Source organism: Oculina patagonica, chromosome 2 (genome assembly GCF_052425735.1).
Source record: "Oculina patagonica isolate OP01 chromosome 2, crgOcupat, whole genome shotgun sequence".
Lineage (NCBI taxonomy): Eukaryota > Metazoa > Cnidaria > Anthozoa > Scleractinia > Oculinidae > Oculina > Oculina patagonica.
Window position 1 is genome coordinate 18,297,243 of NC_135759.1, and position 25,266 is coordinate 18,322,508.

At 36.9% G+C, this 25,266-nt stretch overlaps 1 protein-coding gene and 1 long non-coding RNA gene across 3 annotated transcripts; both read left to right on the forward strand.

Annotated features, from left to right (window-relative positions):
- Positions 1-1,862: 1,862 nt before the first annotated feature.
- Positions 1,863-10,080, forward strand: LOC144643270 (protein DD3-3-like). 2 transcript variants are annotated; one of them, XM_078502474.1, is made up of 10 exons: positions 1,863-2,426; positions 2,865-3,020; positions 4,624-4,710; positions 5,169-5,496; positions 6,039-6,257; positions 6,782-7,205; positions 7,906-7,962; positions 8,223-8,506; positions 9,056-9,097; positions 9,674-10,080. In XM_078502474.1, the coding sequence occupies exons 2-10, from the start codon at positions 2,868-2,870 to the stop codon at positions 9,997-9,999; spliced, it is 1,920 nt and encodes a 639-aa protein (XP_078358600.1). In that variant the 5' UTR covers positions 1,863-2,426; positions 2,865-2,867; the 3' UTR covers positions 10,000-10,080. The 2 variants fall into 2 exon arrangements, with proteins under 2 accessions (XP_078358600.1, XP_078358599.1); XM_078502473.1 differs by lacking the exon at positions 1,863-2,426 and having other exon boundaries at positions 2,700-3,020.
- Positions 10,081-11,305: 1,225 nt separating this feature from the next.
- LOC144643271 (uncharacterized) lies at positions 11,306-15,952 on the forward strand. The gene is made up of 4 exons (XR_013568880.1): positions 11,306-12,150; positions 12,418-12,486; positions 12,942-13,019; positions 15,066-15,952. It is a non-coding gene; the product is annotated as an uncharacterized LOC144643271 (long non-coding RNA).
- The last annotated feature ends 9,314 nt before the right edge of the window (positions 15,953-25,266 follow it).

Here is a 25,266-nt window from a genome sequence, read left to right on the forward strand (position 1 = left end):
GGTAACCTGACACCAGAAATTTTGTGATGAGAAAGCTAAACGGCTATGCACAACAGATACACGTCTGTTTTAAGTCGCTTAATTTAGCAAAACTTAAAAAGTGGAACAAAAATAATATCAGAATTCGACTCATTTGCTCATTACAAACGGTAATACTGTAAGTATAAAACTACCTCTTTGGTGCCCATACACAGAAAAGTAATACGTTATAGTGGATTGTTTTTGGTAAGTTTGGTATTCTAAAAGCGCTGACGTACTATGCTATATGTCGACACCATGTTTTGAAGTATAACTCACTAAAAAAAAACTTTTGGTGCGTGTCCGTTGGCGGTTTCAAAGTGCCCGTTGTCCGTCTTAGAGAGGTGTCCGTCTAACAGAGAGTCTTGTTACAGTAAAATGACTTAAAAAAACCGGCAGGGACCATAACCAGGGTCCGTCTTGGGTGTCCGTCTTATAGAGGTGTCCGTCTTAGAGAGAGTTGACTGACTCATCTCCTTCCAAGGTTCATGCCAAGTTTCCACGCATATTTTCAAAGCCGTTTTTTATATTAGTGTTTCTAACATGAAATTGAGAAGATACAACGCAACAATTGCGTGGTGACGCAATCTTATATTTATAGTGCCTGAGTAACATTTCCCATTTTCAAGCAGATGGCTGGAGGCTTTTGGAAATTTTTTCAAAGGGTGAAATTTGGTCCTGACATGTAGCTTGATCGTGTAAATTAACCGTTATAGAGCGTTTGAACGTGACGTCACGAGGGCAATATTAGTGTTACCAGCCAATGAACTTACTCTCCTTTTGAAAAATGGTGCGAATCTCATGGAACATTTGCTATTTTAGGAACGTTAATATGGATGCTGTGAAAATCCTCTAAATAGTGTGAGCAGGGTATTTGTTATACCACTCGTAGTTTAAACAAGAGGTTCCGGAATTAAAAGGGCCTGGCCTGGCCATTTTTACGCCCAGTTGTCAGTCAATCATCAAAGCGTAAACAACTTGCAAACAACTTGCGTATTTTCCACAACTGTTACTGATAAAATGTGTTTCATTTTCGCTAGGAATATTCTGTTAAACCTTAGGAAGCTATTTTTCATATTTTTGTAAATGATATATCTTGGTTTCATGACATTTCAAGGCATGTTTAGTTTGAAGGATGCTCGGCACCACAAGGTGCCACGACTGCAAAAGTACAAATTTGCATTTCGCGCCCGAGAAGTGTGAAATGTGAGAGGTGCTATCCCTTTTATTGCGGAACTTCTTGTTTAAAATAGTAAATGATTGTATTATCGATAAATAAGTAAATAAACAAAAAAGGTAGTAGTCATTGGTTTGCTTGAGACTCGTCTTCACAAATGGTTCAATTAACTCTCTCGCCTGGACATGCCTGCTACACTTTTTTCGAGCTTCACGATAGCCTTGGCTATCCCAAGAAAGAATTTTGTAGACACTATGCACCCTATGCACCAGCCACTCATTGTTATGGTCCAGTTCGAATCTGTCGACACCATCTAGGCTTTTGCTTTTGGTGCTGGAATTCGGAAGTGACGAAAACATGACTGTAAAACTCTTTTTAGCACGTTACGACGTCTTGTGTATTTCTCGACCATTTGACAAAAAAAATACAAGTTAAACGTTTTTTTACCGTTTAATTTTGTAGTGTTTGGCTGGGGCTCGTTTTGTATATATCTTTTTCAATAGACCTGTATTAACATTAGAAGATTGCTGACTACCTTTATGCGAACAAAAACACACCCACAGTTTCATTATACAGCACTGGAATGGTAAAATATAAAAAAATGCTTTACAATGAGCAGCAAATAATGCAATTAACTATGTTTTTAAATTCATTCAGATGGTAGCTTTTTGTTACTTGTTGGTATTGTTATTTTATGTCGTTTTGTCAGTGTATCCATAATCAGTATACACCAAACCAATGAATAGTATTTTTCGCGCTTTCTGATTGGTTACTTAAAGTTACGTAACTAATATAGTCGTTATCCAGCATGCAAATTAAAAGCAACCTTTCCTCCTTTTCACGTCTTATTTCGTAACAGAAATTCACGATGCTTTTTCTAGCCAGAATTTAAAGATATTTTGACTGTTTTAGTTTCAACAATCCATTAACTCTTCTCAGTGTCCTTTAACAGTGAACTATATTTACCCCGCCCATTTGCGGTTTGATGAACAACCTTCACTCACCGCCACCTCGATGAATAAATGCCAATTATCACTTATATACATCAGAATTACGTAATTGCGGTAGTTGCTGCTTTTGTTGGAGTGATATAAAAACCCTTACAAGGTCAACTTGACGTGATGCAAGATCGGTCGGCGCTTGTGGAATAGCTTGACATTTCAGTCCAGTTTGCAAACCTGAACTTTGAAGCTGAAGATACTAACCAAGTGACGAGGAACGAGAGCTTCAGGTAATGACATTTATTTATTTTCATTCTACGAAAGAAAACGTAGTACAATTTATAAATATAACTCCAAATAGGTATTTTCAAGTCGGAGATACAGACGCAGGGAATATTTCAATCATAGAGAGATTAAGCTTGACGTTATACGGCAAACGCGAGCTTGCCTTTCATTTTGCAATCATTTTGGTCATTTTGCTACCTTTTTATCGAATTCTAAAATCAATCCCTCATAGAAATAGGGAAAAACCCACATAGATATATACTAATGTTGAGTTCACAACAAACAAAAAACTAAAAAACCGCGTACGAACGGCAGACGGCAGAAGTTGAATTTTTTGCCGTTCGCGGGAAAAATAAACGTCATGCTTAACCTCTCTATTGCGAAGCTGGCAGTTTTCAAGTTGATGCATGTCGTCGTTTATTAGTTCATGGTTTGTTCTTCAGGTCATGAGGACTATTGTCATTTGGGGCTGTCTCCTGGCTGTACTTATGGTACCTTGCATGTCAGACATGTACATGCATTTTCCACCAGGATCCAACAACCGTTTGAATGGCAACCAAGATAACGTCAGGAACGCAAACAGATTGTTTGATTCACAGGTAGGACACCATTACGCCCATTTTGTGCCATGTTCTTACCTGGTTATTTCAATTGGCTTTACTTGCATCTCCTAGTCGTGATTATTTCTTTTCTTCCACCTGGAAAACCTGTAGACTAGGAATATTGCCCTGTTTTACATCATCGAATTCTAAAAACTATTATAAATGCAAGGAATTAATTCATGCCCACGTGTGTTAGCAGACAGTGTATTTAAACACGGTAGAACCATCAGCTATAAAATTACTACACATAATCCTTACTCAATAATAGTATTCTAATTATAGGCTATAGAGTGGAAAGATTTTAATGAAGACCTGCTTTCCACGAATGCCGTGTCTTAGAGTACTTGTTTGAGAAAACCTTTGAATTGCCCAAAGCACTTTGCTTGTTATGCTTGTCTTACGTTGAAATGAAGACTGTTCCATAAGATTGCGCCACTATGGGTCGCTATGTGTCAGTCAAATGTTGAGGGACATTTGTAAGTAGTGGGGGAACTAATCATGGTAAAAACCGAGAATAGTGACGATGTTATTCTAGTTTTAGTTCAGGTATTGAATCTAAATAACATAAAATGTCTAGATAACAATTATTTAACATTTAACCGTTAAAAACAAAACAGTCGCTGTATCGTTCTTTCATTTTACCACATTTTTATTACTGTTCTCAAGTCTGGCACCATTGCGGGAAAAGAAACACCAGAAAACTGGAAAAAGTCAATGAACGGGCATTACGTTATGTTTTTAAAGATAAGATATCGTCATACGAACAACTGTTGAAACGAATGAGTTCCCAGACACTGCAAAATAGACGAATTCAGGACATTTGTGTACTATAATAACTGCCTGAGTAACAAAGCCCCACCTAGCATTAAGAACCTATTCATTAAGAAGTTGTAGTTACAATCTTAGGGGTGAAAATATGTTGGCCTTGCCAAAAGTAAATACCACCAAGTACGGACTAAAGTCATGGCGCTACTTGCCACAAAAATATGGAACGAGCTACCAAAGAAATCAGGGCCACTGTTGGTAAAAATGAATTTGTCCGAAGGATACGCACTGTAAACTTTTAAACTTTTTAGCCGAGTAGATGTAAATTGTTTTTTATATATAGCATTTTTAACATAGTAGACACAATAATATTTTTAGGCAGTGCATTTAAACATTTAATTTTAGATTATATATTTTTACATTCTTATGGATTCTATTTTAGTTTTCTTTTATCTGTTATTTTAGTGGAACATCTGTAAACTAGCTATTCTAAGCTAAGCATGTTTCCCACTTTAAATAAAGTATTGTATTGTATTGTATTGTATTATGTACGTTCTGCTTTAAATTCTGACCTGTCAGTTGTCAAAAATGCGCAAACTACAAAATGAGATCCAACAAGGTGTGATAACTAGTTTGCAATGTTTGATTTGATTTGATCCTAGCAAAGGAAGAACTTTGACAACCAGGAAAGCCGTTAAAATTTTCGTTTAGTTATTTTTTTACGTTGTCAGCTAGATCTTACAAACCAGTTGCACATATTTAAAGTTGTCGTTCCCAGAAATTTAGGGCAATAATAACAGTCATTCAAATACTGAAGTAACGTTTACTTTTTCAGAATAACGGTAAAGCTGGATACAATGTCGGAGACAAATTGGACAAAAACCCTGGTGACAATATTCCAGAGTTTAGGCAGCTACCAATGGTAATTAATACAATTGTGGTGTAAATAAAACGTTTTTATAATACGGTGAAACGCGAAGAGCTAAGAGGCTGGAAAATGTACTCGTTAAAAACGAGGGGGCGTTATAAAGGGATTCTGTTCCAATACATTGTAATGTTAATAAATTTGGCTGGCCTATAGAATGTCATTCGATATAAAGCACAAGCGTGTAAAAAATAAACACAGTCATTTTTCCTCATGCTCAGTGGTCTCACTAGAAATAAGAATAAGCGCAAAAAGAACGAGCAATTTTGTTTTCTTGTTCTTATGCTTGAAAACAAGCAATGAAAACCAGCCTTTATAAAGTGGTTTGTTACATCAGATTTCCACTGTAATTAACACAAGATTTTTAAATTACCCAGACGTTGAGTAGCTCGCCTTTATATATTACATATTGTGTATTTGTTTATTTATATTTTGATTTATTGTAATTTTTTCAGGAGTTCTACATGAGCGGATGCGATGCCAAGGCCAAAACCGAAGTAGAAATCATGTGGACAAATCAACACGGGACTGGCCCAAAGACAGACGACAGAGTGGAAACTCAAGTTATCTTACAGTACATGTGTCAGCCGTATCCCGAGGGCAAGATGGCTACCGCTGATGTGAACAGGGAGTTTGAATATCACACGATTCGAAACGGTCAGACACTCAACACTCAGAACTTTGCAAACGGAGCGAGGGAGAATGCCTACATTAGAAAAGACCGCGGACTTCACGAGCCAGCCAATTACTATCAGGCGTATTTCCGCAGAGAAAGAAACAAAGGTATGAGTATTATATGTATTGGAACAGTCTTAAAAGGAGCTAAGTCAAAATTCTGTCGTTAGAAGATAAACTTTCAGCTTATAATTCTCCCTCTTTGGCTCTTTGTTAAAAGCCCAAACAAGAAATTCTGATGGATCGTAACAAGTTTTACTCGTGAACTTGGTAAACTATATAATAATTTTAGGAAAAACGTATCTTTGGACCTGTAGGCGAAAAGGAATTAAACCCAACTTTGACCACTTTAAACAAATTTTAGAAATCAAATACGAAACAGAAAAATATAAAGCTTTTAAGACAAATAAGATTTTTTTTTTTAATAAGATTTTGAAATTTTTTGAAGATTGATTTTGATTTGATTTGATTATTTATGTTTGGAAAGTAATTCCGTTTGAGGAAAACGTCTAGATAAGCAAATTTGAATAAATCTAATCTAAATTGTAAAGTTAAAATTCTGTTGTACGTAAGCATAGCTTAAATCTTCTCCTTTTATTTTGTAAAGTGTAAATTATCAATAAAACTGAAAAATTTTACTCGTGCCGCAGGTTTGTTTACCGCTGACCAACAACTCAAAGGTGATCTGCCGATATACACGCGACAAAACCCTGCAGGAACAAGAAGGGGCTTGGAAGTCCCCGAGGAACGCGATTACTATCCTTACTGGGGCCCTACTCCGTGGAAGGACATTGCTATCATGGTCAGCAATAAGAAGGCCGAGGATCTGATGAAGAAATATGTCAACAGTCCTGAATATGGATACAAATGTAAGTTTTAATTTGAGCTTTCTGCCTTGTCAATACTGTTTCATCACTGGCCATGCATGAATGTTATGTTCTTTTCAGCTGATTAGTGATTTCCAGACCATTTTTATGGCTGACTCAAAAATTCTTAATTTTTCCTTTGAATTATAGTTTTCAGTTAAATCCACAGTGCATTCTTAACCCATTGTCATGACAAATCTAGGTGCTGATCAATAGACTTGCTGACACTTTAGATTGGCCAGAACGCTCATCGCGCGATGAATTGAATTTCCTACGTTATTTTTTGTTTGACAGGCTAGATAAAGTTTCTAACAGGGATAGGAAGCCTAGAAATTTCCTTTCTCAGTCGTGTTATGCTAATTTTAACCAATGGTTTTGTTTTAAAGTTGGTTCATTTTACCACTTAAAGTGACTGGCTGTACCGATTGTATTTCTTTTACTACTAGACATTTTAAAAAAGGCTTCATCCAGTGTAGCAGAAAGGCAAGCAACTTAACAATAATGTTCCATAAAATTTTATTTCTTAGATATGTGCATTATGCCAACTACACTGCAAGGAAATCCTGTTTGCCCACGAGACAATCAAAACAGTCTCGCCAAACACTGCGTCGCCAAATACATCACCGCCGACTCGTGTAAAGCAGCTGGAGGGAGGTGGACACAATTCATCGAGAACTACTTGGAGAAAACTGCTGGAGTGTTGAGCACTTGTCATAACATGGGTGAAATGAAGCTGGCAAGAGGCTTACCATACGAGCCACATACGCTATCACAAGGAGCTGACGGAAAGGTACAGTTTGTCCTCCGTCACAAACGCCCTGAGGTGATCTACGCCCCATCTACTGTCGTTAACCACAATGGAATGAACATGGAGGGCAAGTTTTCGTCCTACAAGTGGAAGGTTCCTTGCTTCCCAACCAACACCACTCAGCGTTGTGTGTTGCGGTTAAGGTGAGCAATATTATTGTCAAACGTTAGCGTTTTCAGCCCCACCCTTGCTCAACAAATCAATTAAATCAAGTAGAAATGGTACATTAAAAGAGCTTCCCTTGGTTGTTGATTATTCTTGTTCACATAACCTGTCAGATTAACAGTTTATCATTATTTTTAGGAGAAATAAGATATTGATCAGTCACGCTAGTTAAGCATTGACGTTTTTAAAAGAAATTTCAGAGACGTGTGTCTAAAGCCTTCTGTAATTTATTTACATCTTTCTTTTTCTAATTAGAAACTACAATCAAAGAAACCTAAAATTAATAGTTTGAAACGATGACAAGACGCAGACAAAATACTAGGGAACCAGTTAAGAGAGCGGATCGATGGTGAAAATTGAACAGGATTAATTAGGTCTGCACTTTACGCCAGTTTGTACTTAAGCTAAAACGTGAACCCTTTAGAATCATCTTTGTTCGTTATAAATCTAAAGTTTTATAACGAAATGAAATTTATTGACAAGTTTGCTGCCCGTAATTATTAAAAGGCGTTAAAAGAATAATCTAAAAAAAAAATAAAGAATAAATAATCAGGCGACCAGTGAGCGTGTTTTCCATCATAATATTTCAACTATTGACTACCGTTTCTGAATAAAACATTATAGTTAATTATTCCTGCCCTGCTTTCAGATTAATATGATTGCGCGTCTTTTTCACAGATACAACATCACCACTGATGACGTTCCACGTGAATTTGATGCCAGCAATAATAAAAAGTAAGTGATGAAACACTTATAATTCTATTAATTTATATTAATAAAATATTAGTTTCCAAGTCCTGTAAATTTATTAACCTAAGCGTGCATTAAGCTGATCTTTCAAATTATTGATGAAAACCGTCTCCCCCTCCCATTCTCTTCTTTCACTCCTCCTCTGCCTTCACCCCTCACCCCTCACCCCTCCACCTCAGCACCCCTCAACTGCCTGGTAAACTCTACATACACAACTAAAGATATTTTTCTATTTGTCTCCGCAGCGTCACAAATAACCCAAAGACGAAAACCGTTGACGGAAAAACAGATCTACAACTCGCTTTGAACACCGCGCAACTCGGCCGAACATTCCAGGACAGGAGTCACGTGATCCTTCTTAAACCGCGAAGCACTCTTCCTCTAAAATATCAGCATTCCAAGATATACTACATCGGAGGAATGGGAAAGAGAGGAAACATTGTGCAGGCTTATCCAGCCATGGAATATCGCTTCACTCCTGAACGCATTTCAGTTACAACAGATGATGTGGTGTGTTTCGTTTGGTCAGGTGAGAGAAAGACTTTTATTCATTGTAAATCGCTACATAATTATTGTACGGGACAGACGAACTTGTTATGGCATGCTTGATGCTTGCTCTATGAGTATGTATTATTTTACGATCCCGGCACACAGGAAGCGCATGAAACCCCCCCACCCGCGCAAGTCCCTCCCCCCGAAATTAATATTCCAGTTATACCCCCACCCCACCCCCCCCCCCCCACCCCCACTCCAACATCGATATAAGCCCTGCCCAGCACAGATTTTCTACGCCTTATTCCAAACCTTTTTTATGCCGCTTATTGGGTCAGGGATATAAGTTCTCCCCCAGTTATTAGTAGACCACCAAAAACCTGTCACGAAGTTGCATAAGCCCAGGCCAAAGGTATATCCGACATTGTACGTTATTATTCTGAGGTTTATTTTGAGATCCGCGAGATATGTTCCTTGGTACAATTCCTTCAACTGCCCTTTTTAACTTTTCCGTAACATGCCAAATAGAGGTATGAAAGAATCAGGGAAACAAGGCTTGCGATTTATTGATGTTTTGATTTTTTAGGTTCAAACAACAATCAAAACAATGAAGGAGAAGGAACAGCACGTAAGGAAAAAAAATGCCCTGTTCTTTATTATTTAATGAAAACAATAGAATTGAATATACAAAGGAACAAAGCCTGGATAGGAATGTCTACTTAGAAAACCACTTTCCATCTCGTAGGAAGTAATATTCCAGATATAACTATTTCAGTGTGCAGGAATATTCGTGTTATTTTTTTTTTTTGTAGCAAACAGATTTTTTCGAAGAGCCACGCCTTACGATCACATCATTATTACGACCACTTTCCTTTAGCCCAAAGTAACGCTCATTCATTTATTCTTTTTTTTTAAGAATTCCTTAAATTAGACCACGTCGTAAAATTTGACAATTCATGTTGAATGATGTTCCTTTTCTAGCTGGCAGCCAGATTGCAAAAACTGAATATTATTGCTTTTTATTTATTTATTTTTTTATTTTATTTTTTAATTCTTTAACTTTTGAGTTGAAAGGAAAGGCGTCCCTTGCCGAGAGAGGCGAATTGATTTAAATTACCTTTAAAAGCAGTCTATACAGTCTGTAGGCAAAAGCTAAGCTAAAAAAGTAATGTAACAGTCTAAATTGACGTGGTTTCTATTTTAGGTACGGATCGTACTAACGTCTGTTGGGTAAAGGAAGGATGCAGCTCTCTCAAACCAAAAGCTTGTTCCAGCTTGCCTCTTGAAGTGGTTGACCATATTGATGACTTCAACGCTGCTAAGTTGAATCTTCACCTCAATAAAGGGTGTTACACTGGGAATGATCTGCAGGCTCAGCTGAACAACGCCCCAGCCTCCTGCAACCCGCCGTGTTTCCGCATCACGAAGCCTGGGGAGTACTGTTACATGGGCACGCGCAATAACAATTTCTCCAACCGACGTCACATGGGACAGATCACTGTTGTCGAGCCTGAAGATATATCTGTATAAAACTCGGCATGTTAAATTTGTTCATTACGCTGCAATACTTTGGCTTATTACTACTAAATAAAAAACATAGGAAAATATTAAGATTTGTTTAATGTGTTTTTCTATTTGGGAATACGGGTACCTCTATTACTGGCACAAGATAATCATACAGTCATTTCGCAGATACCCTGTCCATTGTTGCGCTTTTATTTTCATTTTGAAAGTTCCACACGAGCGTCAGATGGCGGGCTACATTTTTAAATCGAGCCATTTCTCACCATTGCTTTATATTTATCTATCTTTAAACATTCTTTCGTAAGGGGGTTTCGTTTTACAGTCCACTCACTTTGATTTTTAGGATATGTATTAAAATAAAACAATTTAAAGAAATTCAAGATGGCGGATTTAAGATGGCAGATTTTCTCTTTTCCTTTATCGATTATCAGAGTCGTTAAAGTTAGCTCGCCCGTTTTGCATGAAATCGTTTGAAAATCTGTACCCCTACCAGTCTCTTTTCTGCCATTAATTTAAATTTAAATTAAAATAAAGTACATTCTTTCTCAACGGACAAGAACTATTTTCTTTTTTCAAGGAAGGAAGAGTTTCGTCAATATTAAACAAGAGGCAAACATTTAAAAGTCAGATTAAACATTCCAGTCCTTATCCCGGAAAAAAGTCGGGTTTAGCACCACAAGGATTAAAAAAGAAGAAAATCCGCTAATGAGCCAAAAGTGATTGGACTTATTGGAAAAGATACTAGGAGTATTCTTTGTAAAAACAAGCCGTAAATTAGACCAATCAGCGTTGATTCCTTTTTCCGTTATAAAAATTAAAAAAAAAAACATGGGAGGTTTGGGAAAAGAACAGTGCTGTAGAAAATAGACCCCACAACTAAAACTTACTAAAAATGAAAAGAGTAAACACACGCCTTTAAGCCAATCAGAGGGTGTGCTGTCTTCCAAAACGTATCACCTATCAGCATTCACACCATTACAATTTTTGTAAAATACTTTTAGTTAAAATCCTCATAATTGTTATCCTCGCTTGATTACGAGGAATTTGGAAAATTTTTAATCAGGCCAGCTAAAAATATAGGTGCTCCCGGGCTAACTGGCCACGCTCCCTCCTACCCCCAGGGAGACAGCACCGACGAAGCTTGTCCCCCTAGTCGCAGACTCTGCTGGTCGCTGGTAGATTCTCTGATCTACGTGCCACGTAACAGGTTTTTTCGCCACTGTTTTGCAAATCTGATTTTCACCCTTCGATACTGAAACGGCAAAAATGCGTTTTTTCAGTCTCCACCTTTAGAAGTTCTTTCGAAAATTAATCTTCTGCTTATGTATCTTAATCTTTCGGAATTAAATCCCGACTTATTCATAAAGTGTGTTGCTTTGGCTGAGCTCCGTTTGCTGGTCCATTTTAAAACATTCACGTTTTGCGATCATTTTAGCTACAGATGTGGTCATTTCAGTTTTCAAAACCATCACTGAAAGACCACATTTAAAAAACATACAGGGTATTGTCCCAGCAAATAAAGGTGAAGGAAAATCGGCCATCCCACTGAAAACATGAACGATCAGTGTTTTCCTTCGTTTTTCTGTGGAAACTTAAGCAATAGCGCATTAAAAAGATTGCGTTTTCAAGCGAGAACGCATTGGTATAGACGGGCCCTCGCTCTGGAATTTGTTGTCAAATTAATATTCTACTGAACAAATGGCCCAGGAACCTCGCCATGCAATTTTCACGTGCAAAAAGTGAAGTGTGATTTTTCTCATTTACATTTTATTCTTCACTACCTCGTGGTCGGAGCTGTTTGACTTCTTCGAATGGAGGAAATTTGTCAACAAATGTAAGTCCGCTACAATATAGTTTTCGTATTTAGAGACAAAATGAATGTTTCTGGATAATTTTGGGATGTAAAGTGAGATGATTGATTTGTTTTTAAATGGAGGTTGCCCTCATTCTTAAAGACTTTGAATCTACTCAAGCGCCATATTGACATTTTATTAACGTAATACTCGCTAGTCCAGAGACGCTAAAAAAGCTATTAGTAGAACCTTCAAATGCATTTACTAATTCCTATGTTATTTTTCCCAATTTCAGATGAAGAACAATTAAAGAGAGCTCATAATAAAGCATAAGAGTGACTCGAAGACAACATTTGTTGCTGAGGTAAGTTGTGTTCAACATGATTCTATCAATGAAATAGCTTCACAATGTGTACTTGTGACTACACTTTTACTATGCTGATGCTTTATGCATCAAGAAGAAATTAGACATTCATGGGCGTTGCTTAGATTCATCCTCAACGTTTTGACGGCGTGTTATTTGACAGTCCAGTTTTACATCATTGTGGAGGCAGGATTGGATCACTGGATTAGTCAGTCTTCAGTGGATTGGTATTTAGTATTTACTAATTGCGGCATTCTTTTTTCTTAGTTTCAGATCGATTGCCGTTATAGAGATATCTTCATTGGGAGTGCCAAAAAGAAATCGCTTGAAACGAAGGTAAGCTTCAAAAACATGATATTGTCGAAAAAATGGATCAGATCCATATCGTGTACATAATTTGTGACTATTGTACAAATCACTATCAAATGTTCTATGATTGCAAGTAGACGTCAAATGTTTACAATATAGCCAACTAAGGCCTTACGTTTATTATTTAAGTTTTCCAAAGTAGTTCAAAAAGATTTTCTAATTCGTTTCCATGGCAATCTATTTAGAAATTTTGACTGGGTCGAGACTGGGAATAGATGATATCAACTCCAAAAAATCTGGTTTGTAGCCAGGCATGATAAGATTTAAAATTATTGATAAAAAGTTGACACCGGTTTAAAAGACTATGTGCAGGACGTTTCGGTTACTGCTCTAGCCTTCTTCAGCAGTTTGTAAAGTTTAAAACCACGTCCCTGGTGTTATTGGAATAAAAATTCATTTCGGTACTTCGTTCTCATTTTCAGATGAAGTGCCATTGGAGAAAAATCTTTATAAGGCGTTGGAGGGGCTGGGAGAAAACAACTGTGAAGCATTAAGCGAAGGTAAGCCATAGAAACCTACTGCTGTAGTTTAAAACAGTTCCGCAACATGTACTTGTGACTACTGCTCCCATGACAATGTATTGATATATTGCAAGAGAAAACTGGATGTTGATCACTTTTCAAGATAAAGAAAGTTCGAAAGTATAGATTGTGACATGTTTCAAAGAAAATTCAAAATATTTTTCCTTTTTATTACCATGGCAACGGTGTTGAGAATGTAGCAACACATCAAAACAACATGTCATTAATTTGCGTAACCATGGCAATGTATATAGGTGCATGTAGATCACTCTCAGTGAAAAGCAAACTAAAGTCGCAAGTTGCATTTCTTGTTTACTTTTTTTCAAAGCAAATTAGGGTATTTTAACATCAGGAGTTGTAAGGCAAAACTAAATGTCCTTGTCCTGCGTGAACCGAAGTTTAAAAAATTTGTTCAGCGACAGCGATAATCAGAGTCGATTGCTTTTTTCTTTCAATCCGTTTTATCGCCCTATATAAGGATTGCGCTAGGTAGGTCGTTCTTTGGTAGATGTGACATTTTAATTTCAGTGAAAGGATTTTCTGATCTCGGAAAACAAAACAAAAGATAGAAATAAGACATAGTAAACATTAAAATATGGTGAAGATTTGCAAACATCTTTTCACAAATAACTTTGTGCAAAATGAAATTTGATAAATATATTCAAAATCATAGTTATCATTGAATTTTTACATTTTTCCTTAAAGGGCGTCAAACTCTCTTTAGTTGTCAGTTTAGTACGAAAGTGTCAACAAGCAACAAACCTTGTTCCTTTACGGCATGCAAAAGTAACTGAAATTCACTTCCGCACTGATTGTAGCATTATAAAACTGTATAGTTGCATGACATTTCAGTTGATGAGATTTTAAATCATATTTAGTTGTTAAGACGCTAGTCTATGACGATTGGTAACTTAAAATTTTCATTTCACACTTAGTGGAACTTCTTGTCCGGTAAATAATAATGCAACTAACTTCGTTCAGACAAGTTTCCAAACAATCACTGGTGGTTGTGACGAAATTCCCAAACCTGATCCACGTTGAAAATTATTGTGCGTCATGTAAGCTTCTTTAATTCGAAAATGTTAAACACTGAAAGAAATTTGGTGTCCTTACGCCAATTAAAATAAACCAACTCACATGAGATATCATATGAGAACCAAATTCTAAAAATCAAGATTCTATTTTGAAGTTGCAAATTCAGTTGGTTTAACTGTTACTGAGTTCTGACATTTTTTGTCTACAATCTCTGTTTCCAATAATGGAATGATCGGAATGTAAACAAAAAACACAACGTGCAAGGGGATTCCCAGGGAAGACTACGTGCGGCCATTTGTCAATCAACAATGAACGAGACCATAGCTAACAATAAGTCGTTAGTAATTTTTTTTTTCTTTTGCTATAAAAATCACAGCAGTGTAAACAAACTAAAAAAAAGTTTAAAGAAAGAATTTTGACATAACATTTTCATAACAAACGCACGTGTTTACGCTGTCGAAAGTCCCGCGAAATTCAAATTCACTGAAAGTTCATAATTGATGAACATAATTTCACCGATTTTTTTTCAGCAAGGTTTTATTCGAATTTTATTGAGGACAAACGAAACTGTTAACGAGCGTCTTTGGCTGCGGACATTTATAACCGTAGCTTGATTTTCTGTCCGCAAATTATAGTGATATGTCCTTTTTATGTTCAAAGATAATGCTTTTCACGGGTTAAGTTGCCTACCACAAATTTCAGAACAGTTTTAAAAGATTGAAGATCTGCGACATGCCCGTGACGAAGCTCCTTTAAACGGCACACTTATCCTGTGTGGAACAACGAAGGAACCTTCATTTCTAATCGTTTATTCATCACCAACGAAAAAATTTCTCCCACGGTTTTGAATTTTTAATGGTCGTAAATATGGAGACATAAAGCATATGACCAAATTATTACCTTTTTCTGTGTGCATCTCAGATATTCTATTTGTTTTAACACGTTCAATTTTGTCCGTATATTAACACGCACATTTGTGTTTTCTTTCAGTGTCTTTAATGCTGCTCGCTGAATGATTTGGATCACAATTTAAGGAGAGGGAAGACAAGATTACTGAAAGAACTCAGCCGTACAAGAAAACGTAGTCAGAGATTAATTCTAGAGGTAATAGGCTTTAATTAAACTATGGGAAACGATGTTTTCTTCAAAACAATTGCCACTCGTCAACAAAAAGCTTCAAGGGTGATTTCACAAAATTGAAAAATCAGAATTCAGTTGCCAAAAGTTGACCAAAGAATTGGAGTTAGTGTCGAATACAGTCTAATTATTGTCTAGTACAAACTAAATTATCTATCAGAATTTTGAACCTACGTTCAAGGCGTTTAAAAGGAATTTTCCATGACTGTCAAAAGAAATTTTAAAAATTTTGGCTCAAAATTGATTCAAACCAACTTCCGTAACTTACGAAAGATTTTCAATGTTGTTAAATAGTACAGAGCGAATTACTGCCGTTACAAAATGGCGCGATAGAAGGTACGATCAAAACATGTAAACACATGGTTTGGTTGCATCGTCCATTACGCTATTCTGGGACGGCAGTAATTCGTTCTGTGTTAAATTTTGTTTTGTTCTTATGACAATCATTGGAAAACTGCTTTTACAACTTGCCAAACATAAGTAAACTAGAATCTTTTTTTCCTTGCTTTTTATTACAAGCCGAATTGTTTAAACGGAATCTTTTGGTTACAAGTTGTCACAGTAATATTTACTCATTTTTCTTAATCACTGCGTTTAGTCGACTTAGTTATATTTTCTAGTTCAACAATCTAGCCTCTAAGGCAGGCAGATTTGTTGTACTGTTTACATGATTTTGTCTTCCATACTTTAATAGTTTTGTAGACAATTAGTATTTTTTCATTTGTATATCATTGTTTGTACTCGTCGAGTGTTGTAAATAACTTTGATTGTTAACAAGAAATATTGTAATTATAGTTAATAGTACTTAAAAAGAAATAAAAACTTTGACAACTACTATTATTTCTTTTGTTTATTGTCTTTTATTGAGTGCACTAATAAACCAAAAAATTGCGCTTTTAAAAGGGGCCTGGTAACTAGGAGAAATGTAGGCTATCTCTTTTACTATATTTTGACTATGGAGGGTTGCCAAAAAGAAAAAAAAAATTCTGCGCTTTTGAACAGAGTCTAGTCAGAAATCAAACATATACTTTGACTTTTGATGAGATAAATCTCTTGCACAATGCTGGATTTTTCCCGCCAAAAGACTTAGTATATTTTTGACTCAAAAACCAGACACCATTCAAAAGCACAGACTTTTTTTTCCAAGGACAATTTTCTCGCCAAAAGACTTAGTTTTTTTCGATTTCTTTTTCTTGGCCCTTTTAAAAGCGCAAACCTTTTAACCGAGTAAAATTTTCCCGCCAAAAGACTTAGTTTTTTTTCAATTTCTTTCTTGAAAGCACTGAATCGCGATCGTCACCCAAAGACATATAAGATATTTTATCGGCAATCAATGAATTTCTTCTGTTGATCGTCTGTTGTTATCCTTCAACCTGAAAGAAAAATGAAATTTGTTAAATTTAAATAGTAATATCTAGCCTCAAAGTAGTTTGTGTAGCGACACTTTTAAATCGCGATTGTCGCTATACGTTCTTAAACATTTATCTCTACTTCTTGTTTTACCTTAATGTTAACCCATAAGCTACTTGCTAAATTTAAAACTGATTTAGAAGTTTCAGTTAAAACCAATTTCTAAATCTCGAAAAAGAATTGCTCAATTTTATAGCCACTTAAAATAGAAATCTTTTAGTCGTCTTTATGCGTAATGCAAAAAATTTAACACGCTATACTGTAATTCTGATCAAATTTTTTCTCGTTTCACCGAGCAGAGAGAGAGAAGGAATGTAACTTACAATTTGCATGCAAAATAGTCTGTAATTTTGGTTTAAACTTTTCAGTCCATCCCAAACTTATTTCCACACATTCTTAATAATTAATTCTAAGAATTTGATGGCCAAGACAATGTGGAACATTATCCTCCGGCTTCCTGCCTTTTTTATTCTGTGTATTTACATGTCTATTTTTTTTCCACTTTTCATTAATGAAAAAAACTTTTTGCTGTACTGAAAAGTTTGATGACAAGTACATTAAATTAATGTCCCTTAATAAACGATTTCCCTTCCCTCTCGTCAGCATAGCGTCACTTTTTTAAGCCTAAAAGGTACCCAACACGGCCACTGCTACATGTTTTCTCATCGTCCGTAATCCGATTCGTTCTTCCCTTACTTTTCGTTTATTACTACACGTACCTCTACTTTTGGCAAACAATTATTTCAGTGTCTATTTCGATTTAAAAATTCTGAATATTACCGAAATCTTTAAATTAAAGATAACATGACGTAGCCCCTTTAAAGATATGCTATTTTACGAAATTAAAATTGTTGTTGCACCAACTGACGGCGGAGGAAACAGCAGTGAGATTGGACAAACTCTGACACGTATCAGTGATACTCTCTAAGGGGCCTCTTAATATAGCACTGACGGAGATGCTCGTCCTAGCTTTGGCGCTAAGAGATATTCCATTTCCAGTTGTACCTTAACATGCTGATCATGCATCATAAAGGTCGATTTACACGATACGATTTTGTCGCATGCGACATGCTTACGACACAAATTGTGTTGTGTAAATTAAACCCTACAATTTAACTCGTATACGACAAAATCGTACCGTGTAAATCGGCCTTTACGGTGCGTTTCAAACAGGTCGAAAGTACGCAGCAAATAAACAGGATCCAGTCGTAAAGACATGGATTCTGGTATCTTTTAGTTTTTTTTTTTTTTTTTTTTTCCCAAAATGTCAGACGAGCATCTATGTCACTTTTATATGGGAGTCCCCAGCCAACCCTCCCCCCTCCCTCCTCCCCATGCAGCTACGGTAATGACAGTGAAGAGCAAACTCTGGATGTAAATTGGTGCACGCGCAAATTGAAACTTCTTGTCCTGTTTGTTTAAACACATTTCAGCAAGCTTTAGATTAACAGTGCCTCAAAGTTAAACATAATTTCAATCTTCATTTCCAAGATAAAGGCAAGTGAATCAACTATCCTGCTGTATGAAGTGAACAGTTTAGATATCTCCATGTCGCAATTCTCCTTACTTATTGCCTTGCGGGTTTTTTTAAATTTCTGTTCTAAGAATTTGGAGTTACAACAAGACAATGTATCTCTAGAACCAAGCTTTGTATTAATGTACGTTGTGAGAATTTGGTGTCATATCATCTGCAACCAAGCTTACATTAAAGGGGAAGTTACGTTAGTGGCACTATTTCTTCTTCGCGCCAACGAAAACGTAATACAAAGATACATTACTCACAAAAATTTCAGCTTCCAAAAAGAATTCAAACCCTATGAAATCTCAAGTAGTCCAAGAATCGAGAACCGGCCGCCGCCATCTTGGAGTAACTTAGCAGCCTGGCGATGTATGCGTGACGTCAAAGAGCTCAACTTTTACAATCTCCCGGAGATCAGTTTGTGCGAAATGTTGTGTAAAAACAGGCATTTCGAAAAACAGGCCAATACAAAATGAACAATGAGTGTCAAGTATTTAAACAATGTTTAAACCTCCTGCCAAACTTCAGGTTGAGCTCTTTGACGTCACTTTGTGATGATTTTTCAATTTGTCGTCAAATTTTGTCTACCTGTTCTCAAACCATCGCATTTAAAAATGGAAAACTCATTATATAGATTCATATTTTGAGTGCGTTGGCTTATTGATGGCTACCATGGTAATTTATGTTGCTTGGAAAACAAAACTACGGTCATTTTTTGACGAGTGTAGCTAACCGTCGTGGGTCGTGGGTGGAAGTCGTGGGTCGTGGGTGTGGGTAAATGTCGTGGGTATCAAAAAAGACTAAAATAAAAAAAAATACTAAACTAAAATTTGTGACAAAATAGTTCGTTCATGGCTAGTCTGATGCAGAGTTCTTAACAAACTTGTTAGGATGTCTGTAAAACAAGGAACACCGCGAAACACACCTGGAACACCAATTTCTTTAAACGCAGATAAAGTATTATTAAAGTATTAAATAAGTATTAGGAAATGATCAGTGCTTAATTAGAAGATTGCGATCAGATTGATCGTTCACAAATGGACTAGAACTGAAGATCTCCGGTAGTATTACGTAACGAAAAGTTCCGAAGTCGTCCGAAGTCGTAACATTTACAGGCCTCTTCTCTGAGAAAAAACAGCGGAAGAAAAGCGTCATAAATACAATATTCACGTGGAAGTTGATATTAAATTTCATTTTATTCCGTGCTGCGATTAGCGTTCCGTCCTCGAACACTCCCCCAAACCAGTGCACCCCGAAACACCCCTGCAACCCTTTCGTAAAGCGTCGCTCAAGATGCAGTATTAGTCCGCAGCCCATAGCCCGCGTTTTACACCTCAGTCCGTGATATTTAACCAATCAATTAAATAATAGTAATACTACGTGCTCGTTATAAAAATAAGCACAACAATTTGGAAGAGGTAGGCGCAAATTATTCACCTTTCAGAGTCATTATAGTATGTTCTGGTCTTAATTTCTGGTTTGTTTTAGTTTTTGGTCGTTTAACATTGTTGTGCATCACCCTACGTACGTTAATGAAAAGAAGTACAAATGCTATTGTTTCAAACCTCTCGGGAGATAAAATTTTATTTTCAACATTTTATACAGGTCTGTTTTTCCTTTTTGGGAAAAAAACTGGGGGGCACGGGCCCCCCCGGCCCCTCCCCTTGCTACGGCACTGGTTGGGTGACGGTTTAATAAGAAAGCTTTCGCAAAAGCTCTCACGCTTAGCTCTCGCAATTCCAAGTGTGTAATAGATTATAGTAAAAATGTTGGCTGCAGCATTTCCGAGTCCGAATCGCACATCTCGTCGCTTTGGCCAAGAAGCGAGGCCATTACATCAGTTTTATTAGTAAACCAACCAGAAGCGCCCTTTTGTAATTGGGACCATGATCAAAATTTCCCACGGAAAAAAATGCCGCTCAGTCTGCAACGCACAATGTCACGCAATATTTTAAAGTCACCATTCTTGTGGGGTGGTGTAGTGTGTGAGCGCGAAATGCTAATCGCAACTCAGAATAAAATAGAATTTACTATTAAAGGGACTGTATCACGGATTTTATCCAAATTTAGGCTGGGAAATGGCCAACAAATTCAATGAAATACAAAAAACAACCTTTTAAAAAAGTGAAGGAACATTCAATAACACAGCAAATACAAAAGAAGGTACGTATGGCCAAAAGTGAAGAAGATTGAAATGGATTGCGCTATGCGTTTTTGAAATACTGTTGGGCTGAACAGTTTTCAAAGTAAATCTTGTTTGCTTGTAACTTAACATTATATCGCCCAGGAGGCACATTTGGTTGTGATAAAGTTAAGGTTCTGTCATTTAGATCCAAAGAAGTAATTTCTTTGCAAACACAAAGCTTAATAGCGGGTATTTTGCAAAATTTAATAAAATAAACTCAACTCAGCCGTGACCCAGTCCCTTTAATTGCCATGTGAATGTTGTTTTTATGACTCTTTTCTTCCGCTGTTCTTTTCTCTGACAAGAGGCTTCGTAAATGTTGGGACTTCAGACGGCTTCGGAACTTTTCCTAAATATGACCGGAGATCTTCAGTTCAAGTCCATCTGTGAGCGATCAATCTGATCGCAAACTTCTAAGCACTGATCATGCTCCATTTCATAATACTTATTTCTTTAATATTTTTACTTTATTTTAATTGTTTAAATTTATTGAATTTTATAACACCGTTTTGCCTATCTGCGTTTAAAGAAATTGGTTTTCCAGGTGTGTTTCGCGGTGTTCCTTGTTTTACAGACATCCTAACAAGTTTGTTAAGAACTCTGCATCAGACTAGCCATGAACGAACTATTTTGTCATAAATTTTAGTTCAGTATTTTTTTATTTTAGTCTTTTTTGATACCCACGACATTTACCCACACCCACGACCCACGACCCACGACAGTTAGCTACACTCTTTTTCGACATGCAAGGCCACCTTACCAGAATTTTTTGTTTGTTTGTTTTAAGCCTCTTCCTACCCTAACATTCCTCACAAACAGAAACATACACAGTTGTCGAATTTTAATTGTTAGAGTTCCGCACGGAGCACCAGGTTATATCCAGAATTTGCTCGGGTCATTTTGATATTTCTATCATGTAAAAAAATTTCTGGCCTACTAAAGGATATACATTTTATAACAATATTAATGAAAACTCAACTCACCTAGTGTCCGATGAAGAGAACGCCATTTCCAATCCGTCATGTTTTAGTTTTTCCATCTACAGTAAAATCATCGAGAACGTTTCTAAACGGTTGAACAAAACAAATAAATAAATAAATGCTTTCCTATCTGTTATCGGAAAACACAAAATGTAGTAGAAAAATTAAAAAAAATCGACAGGATGACGACAAAATTCCCGGAGATGTCAAAATGATCCGAAGAAACGACATATCGTGTTATTGGTAATGGTAATAGGTCTACAATTGAGCCAAAGGAGTCCACTGCGATGGAACTTATTCCTGTTTTATGAAACAAAAAGCAACTAGAAAATATTGCCACTCCCCTTAGATGGGATGCTTGCCCCCACGATCACGGGTTAGGGCCTGTTTATATGAAAGAGAGTTGTCCCTGGTAGGAGGGTTACCCTCTCCCCCGAGCCATCTTTTAACGAGCGTCTATATGAAAAAGTTGTCCCTGTTGTCCGAGCCAAAACTTGGCCCTCTCGGTTCAAAAGACTGGCGAGAGTTGTTTTGAAACATCTATTATGGCTGCTTTTTCTAAAATCAGGAACGCTGAATCGTCGTAAATGTTGGGACTTCAGACGGCTTCGGAACTTTTCCTAAATATGACCGGAGATCTTCACTCAAGGGGCAAGTCCATCTGTGAGCGATCAATCTGATCGCAAACTTCTAAGCACTGATCATGCTCCATTTCATAATACTTATTTCTTTAATATTTTTACTTTATTTTAATTGTTTAAATTTATTGAATTTTATAACACCGTTTTGCCTATCTGCGTTTAAAGAAATTGGTTTTTCAGGTGTGTTTCGCGGTGTTCCTTGTTTTACAGACATCCTAACAAGTTTGTTAAGAACTCTGCATCAGACTAGCCATGAACGAACTATTTTGTCATAAATTTTAGTTCAGCATTTTTTTTATTTTAGTCTTTTTCTAAAATCAGGAACGCTGAATCGTCGACCAAGACCACTTTTTGGACTCATTTACCACCGACTTCGATTTCAATTTATCTGCAATTTTGTTTTTGCTGATTTTAGCGTTTGTGCATGCTCCGTATGTGTCAACTTGTCCCTGGTAGGCGAGGCAAAAATAACCAAACTGTTTATATGGAAAAAAGTTGGCTCACTCCGCGCCTCCCATGCCTCCCATGCCTCCGCGCCTCCCATGCCTCAGAGAAAGCTCTCACTGATAAGTGATGAACAATGGTCGGCAAAACTGATTTTTCAAGTTTGAATACCAGGTACTTGAAGCAGTTTACTCGTAGCGCGCTCTGGGGAGGGGGGGGGGGCGGTTAAGGGACAGAACGGAAAACTGCATATGTACTCACCAATTGGCGAAGATTCAAAGAATTACTTTTCCAAGATTTTTTCTTTTTGAGAGCTGTTCCATCACTATAGAAATCGTCCAGTAACTGATGGGAAAGCAAAATGAATAAATATGGGTTAGAAAGCAAATTTTAATGGTTGAACTAAGAAAATGGATCTTGTTCAAAGGGAGCCCCTAGATAGTTCTGACGAAGGTTGATTGAAAATCGAAATATTATTGGGACTTTAGCCCTTGTTCTTTAACTAGTTTGAATTGCAGATGGCTCTTCCAGGGTGTTCCAGGAATAACAATTCTTTGGTTCGTCACTTTTAACGAATACAAACCTCAATTTAACAAAAAAAAAGGGAGGGATTTGCTCAAATGTCAGGGAAATCGCCCAGAAACTGTTAAGAAAACAAAAAGAATAAATACTGGTAACAGTAAATTAAGACAAGAATGGGTTGTATTTCGAAAATCCTTTAGCACTGATAAAGAATGGTGGATGTAGACCCCAGGGGGGGTAACTCCGGGATCAAAGTGACGGGGATGATCGAATGGAGGCAAAACTCAGGACCCAAAAAAATCCCTAAGTCTTCCCACATTACCCAAAAAAATCCCTGGACCCAAAAAACGCCCCAAAAAATCCCTAGTCAAATTACCCCTAAATTGTTAAGGCCGCGCTAAGGCACTTTAGTTTTATTTTAATACCCAAAAAAATCCCCTATTTAAATCAAGTCACCCAAAAAATACTTGCCAAATTCTCCTACCCAAGAAAATACCGGAATCGAAAATTTCGACCCCAAAAAAATCCTTCGCACATCCCCGTCACTTGGACCCCGGAGTAACCCCCCCCCCCCCCCCCCCCTGGGATGTAGACTTATCGAGTCCGTTGGTATGGAGAATTGGCTGCTTTGGGATCAAGGATCCTAGGGGTCCACTCGTAGCTAAATGGATTTTCACGTTAACTGAAGTATTGCTGAACATTACATTAACATAAACCTCGATTTTCAAGAGAAAACAAAGAAAATAATTGCATGCATTCACCTCTCGCTATCATCACGGTGGAAGACTTTTCCAAACTTTTTCATCGACATCTGTTGGAGAAAGCAAAATAAACAAATAAAAAATGCAGACAAAAATGCATTTATGTTGCATTCTAACTTGATGAAGCGGACAAAATGTAATGTTCATGATTTCATAAATAATAATGGGAATTCACGGTAACACAGGGATTCCAAGCAACGGATGAAGCCTGAATTATTAAGCAACAGTTCTTTTCATAGCAAAATGTTTTGATTTTGTTAGAAGTAAAGGAATTAACTTATCTTCAGACAAAAAAGGTAACTGATAACCGGCGGATGTTAAACAGCAAACTTTAAGGTGACTCGTAATGGTTTAGACATTCCCGTCTTTGGTGTCCAATAATTCTGCACCAATAATGTTTAAGAAAATCGTTTAGTACAAATTTGTACAGGTTTTACCAATGGTTATTGTGACATCAAAATTCATTGGTACGGCAGCTTCAAAAGTGGTCAAAGTCCCTCAGCTTTTGGGCCTTTTTGAGGCTTATAACTCAAAAAATGCTAGGTGAAAATTCTTGTTTTTGATATGATTTTGTGTAGCCGACAAAAGAATCATTCTGCAATTTTTTAAGCAATCTGTATCCAGGATTCCGAATCACGTTAAGGTGGCGCTGAGTCCTACCTACAGAGTTTTTAAAAACATTTGAAACTTGGTTTGTCTTGTCCGTTAGACAAAAATACATTAAAAGTTAAACCTTTCACCGAGTAGTTTTTAACTCGTTAGCCTCAAACGATCAAGTATCTTTGACCACCTTTTTAATTACCATGGCAACGAATTTTGACGTCACGGTAATTTAGAAATATTTCCGCAGAGCACCATACATAATAATTATCCATACAAATTATTCCATATTATCCTTCACACACGAACGGCAGTCATGATAAAAGCTTAAGATGAGTCATTTATCCCTGAAAAACTTAGATTTTTTGCTTAAATACCAAGACATGTAAAACGTCATGAACACATAATCATGCACACAAGTCCGGTATCACTTCTTATTGACTTATCGACTTTCCACTGATATCAAATACAGTTCAAAACAGCGCTAGCATATAAGTTCGATTTAAACTACAGACAAAGACGTTTCTTGGACCCACAAATAACCATAACAATCATAGAACGATATAAAAAATTAAATTATATTATTCTTACCTTACGAAGAAGGAAGCCGTCCACATGGTAAACTGAACTGTTTGCTTCATTCTTGCAGTAGTTCTGAGTATTGACCGCCTCTCAACCTGCCACCTGTTGACTGCATTTCTCAGACAAAATGTACGGCATTTCTTTCCCTCCCGTAACTTATCATTCGCTTAGAATTTTCAGTTTTGCATGCAACACTTCGAAGAGCTTTCCATAACGGCGGCAACTGCGGCAAAACGTGGTTTGACGAAGAGGAAAGTTTGACACGTGCGGTAATTTTTGAATAAATTAATTTTGAATTTTTACGTCGCATCATGATTGGCTAAATGCAAATTCCACTGCCGCTGAGAACAGTTAGGCTAGCCATATCGAAATCCAAACAATCTCTTCGTGTTTTTTTTGTTTATTTGCCA

Excerpts from the sequence above, each read along its gene's own strand:
- LOC144643270 (XM_078502473.1), top strand. The coding sequence starts at position 2,829 with ATGTCGTCGTTTATTAGTTCATGGTTTGTTCTTCAGGTCATGAGGACT. Across the intron at positions 7,963-8,222 it reads GATGCCAGCAATAATAAAAA|CGTCACAAATAACCCAAAGA; the intron begins GTAAGTGATGAA and ends TTGTCTCCGCAG. Across the intron at positions 9,098-9,673 it reads TGAAGGAGAAGGAACAGCAC|GTACGGATCGTACTAACGTC; the intron begins GTAAGGAAAAAA and ends TTTCTATTTTAG.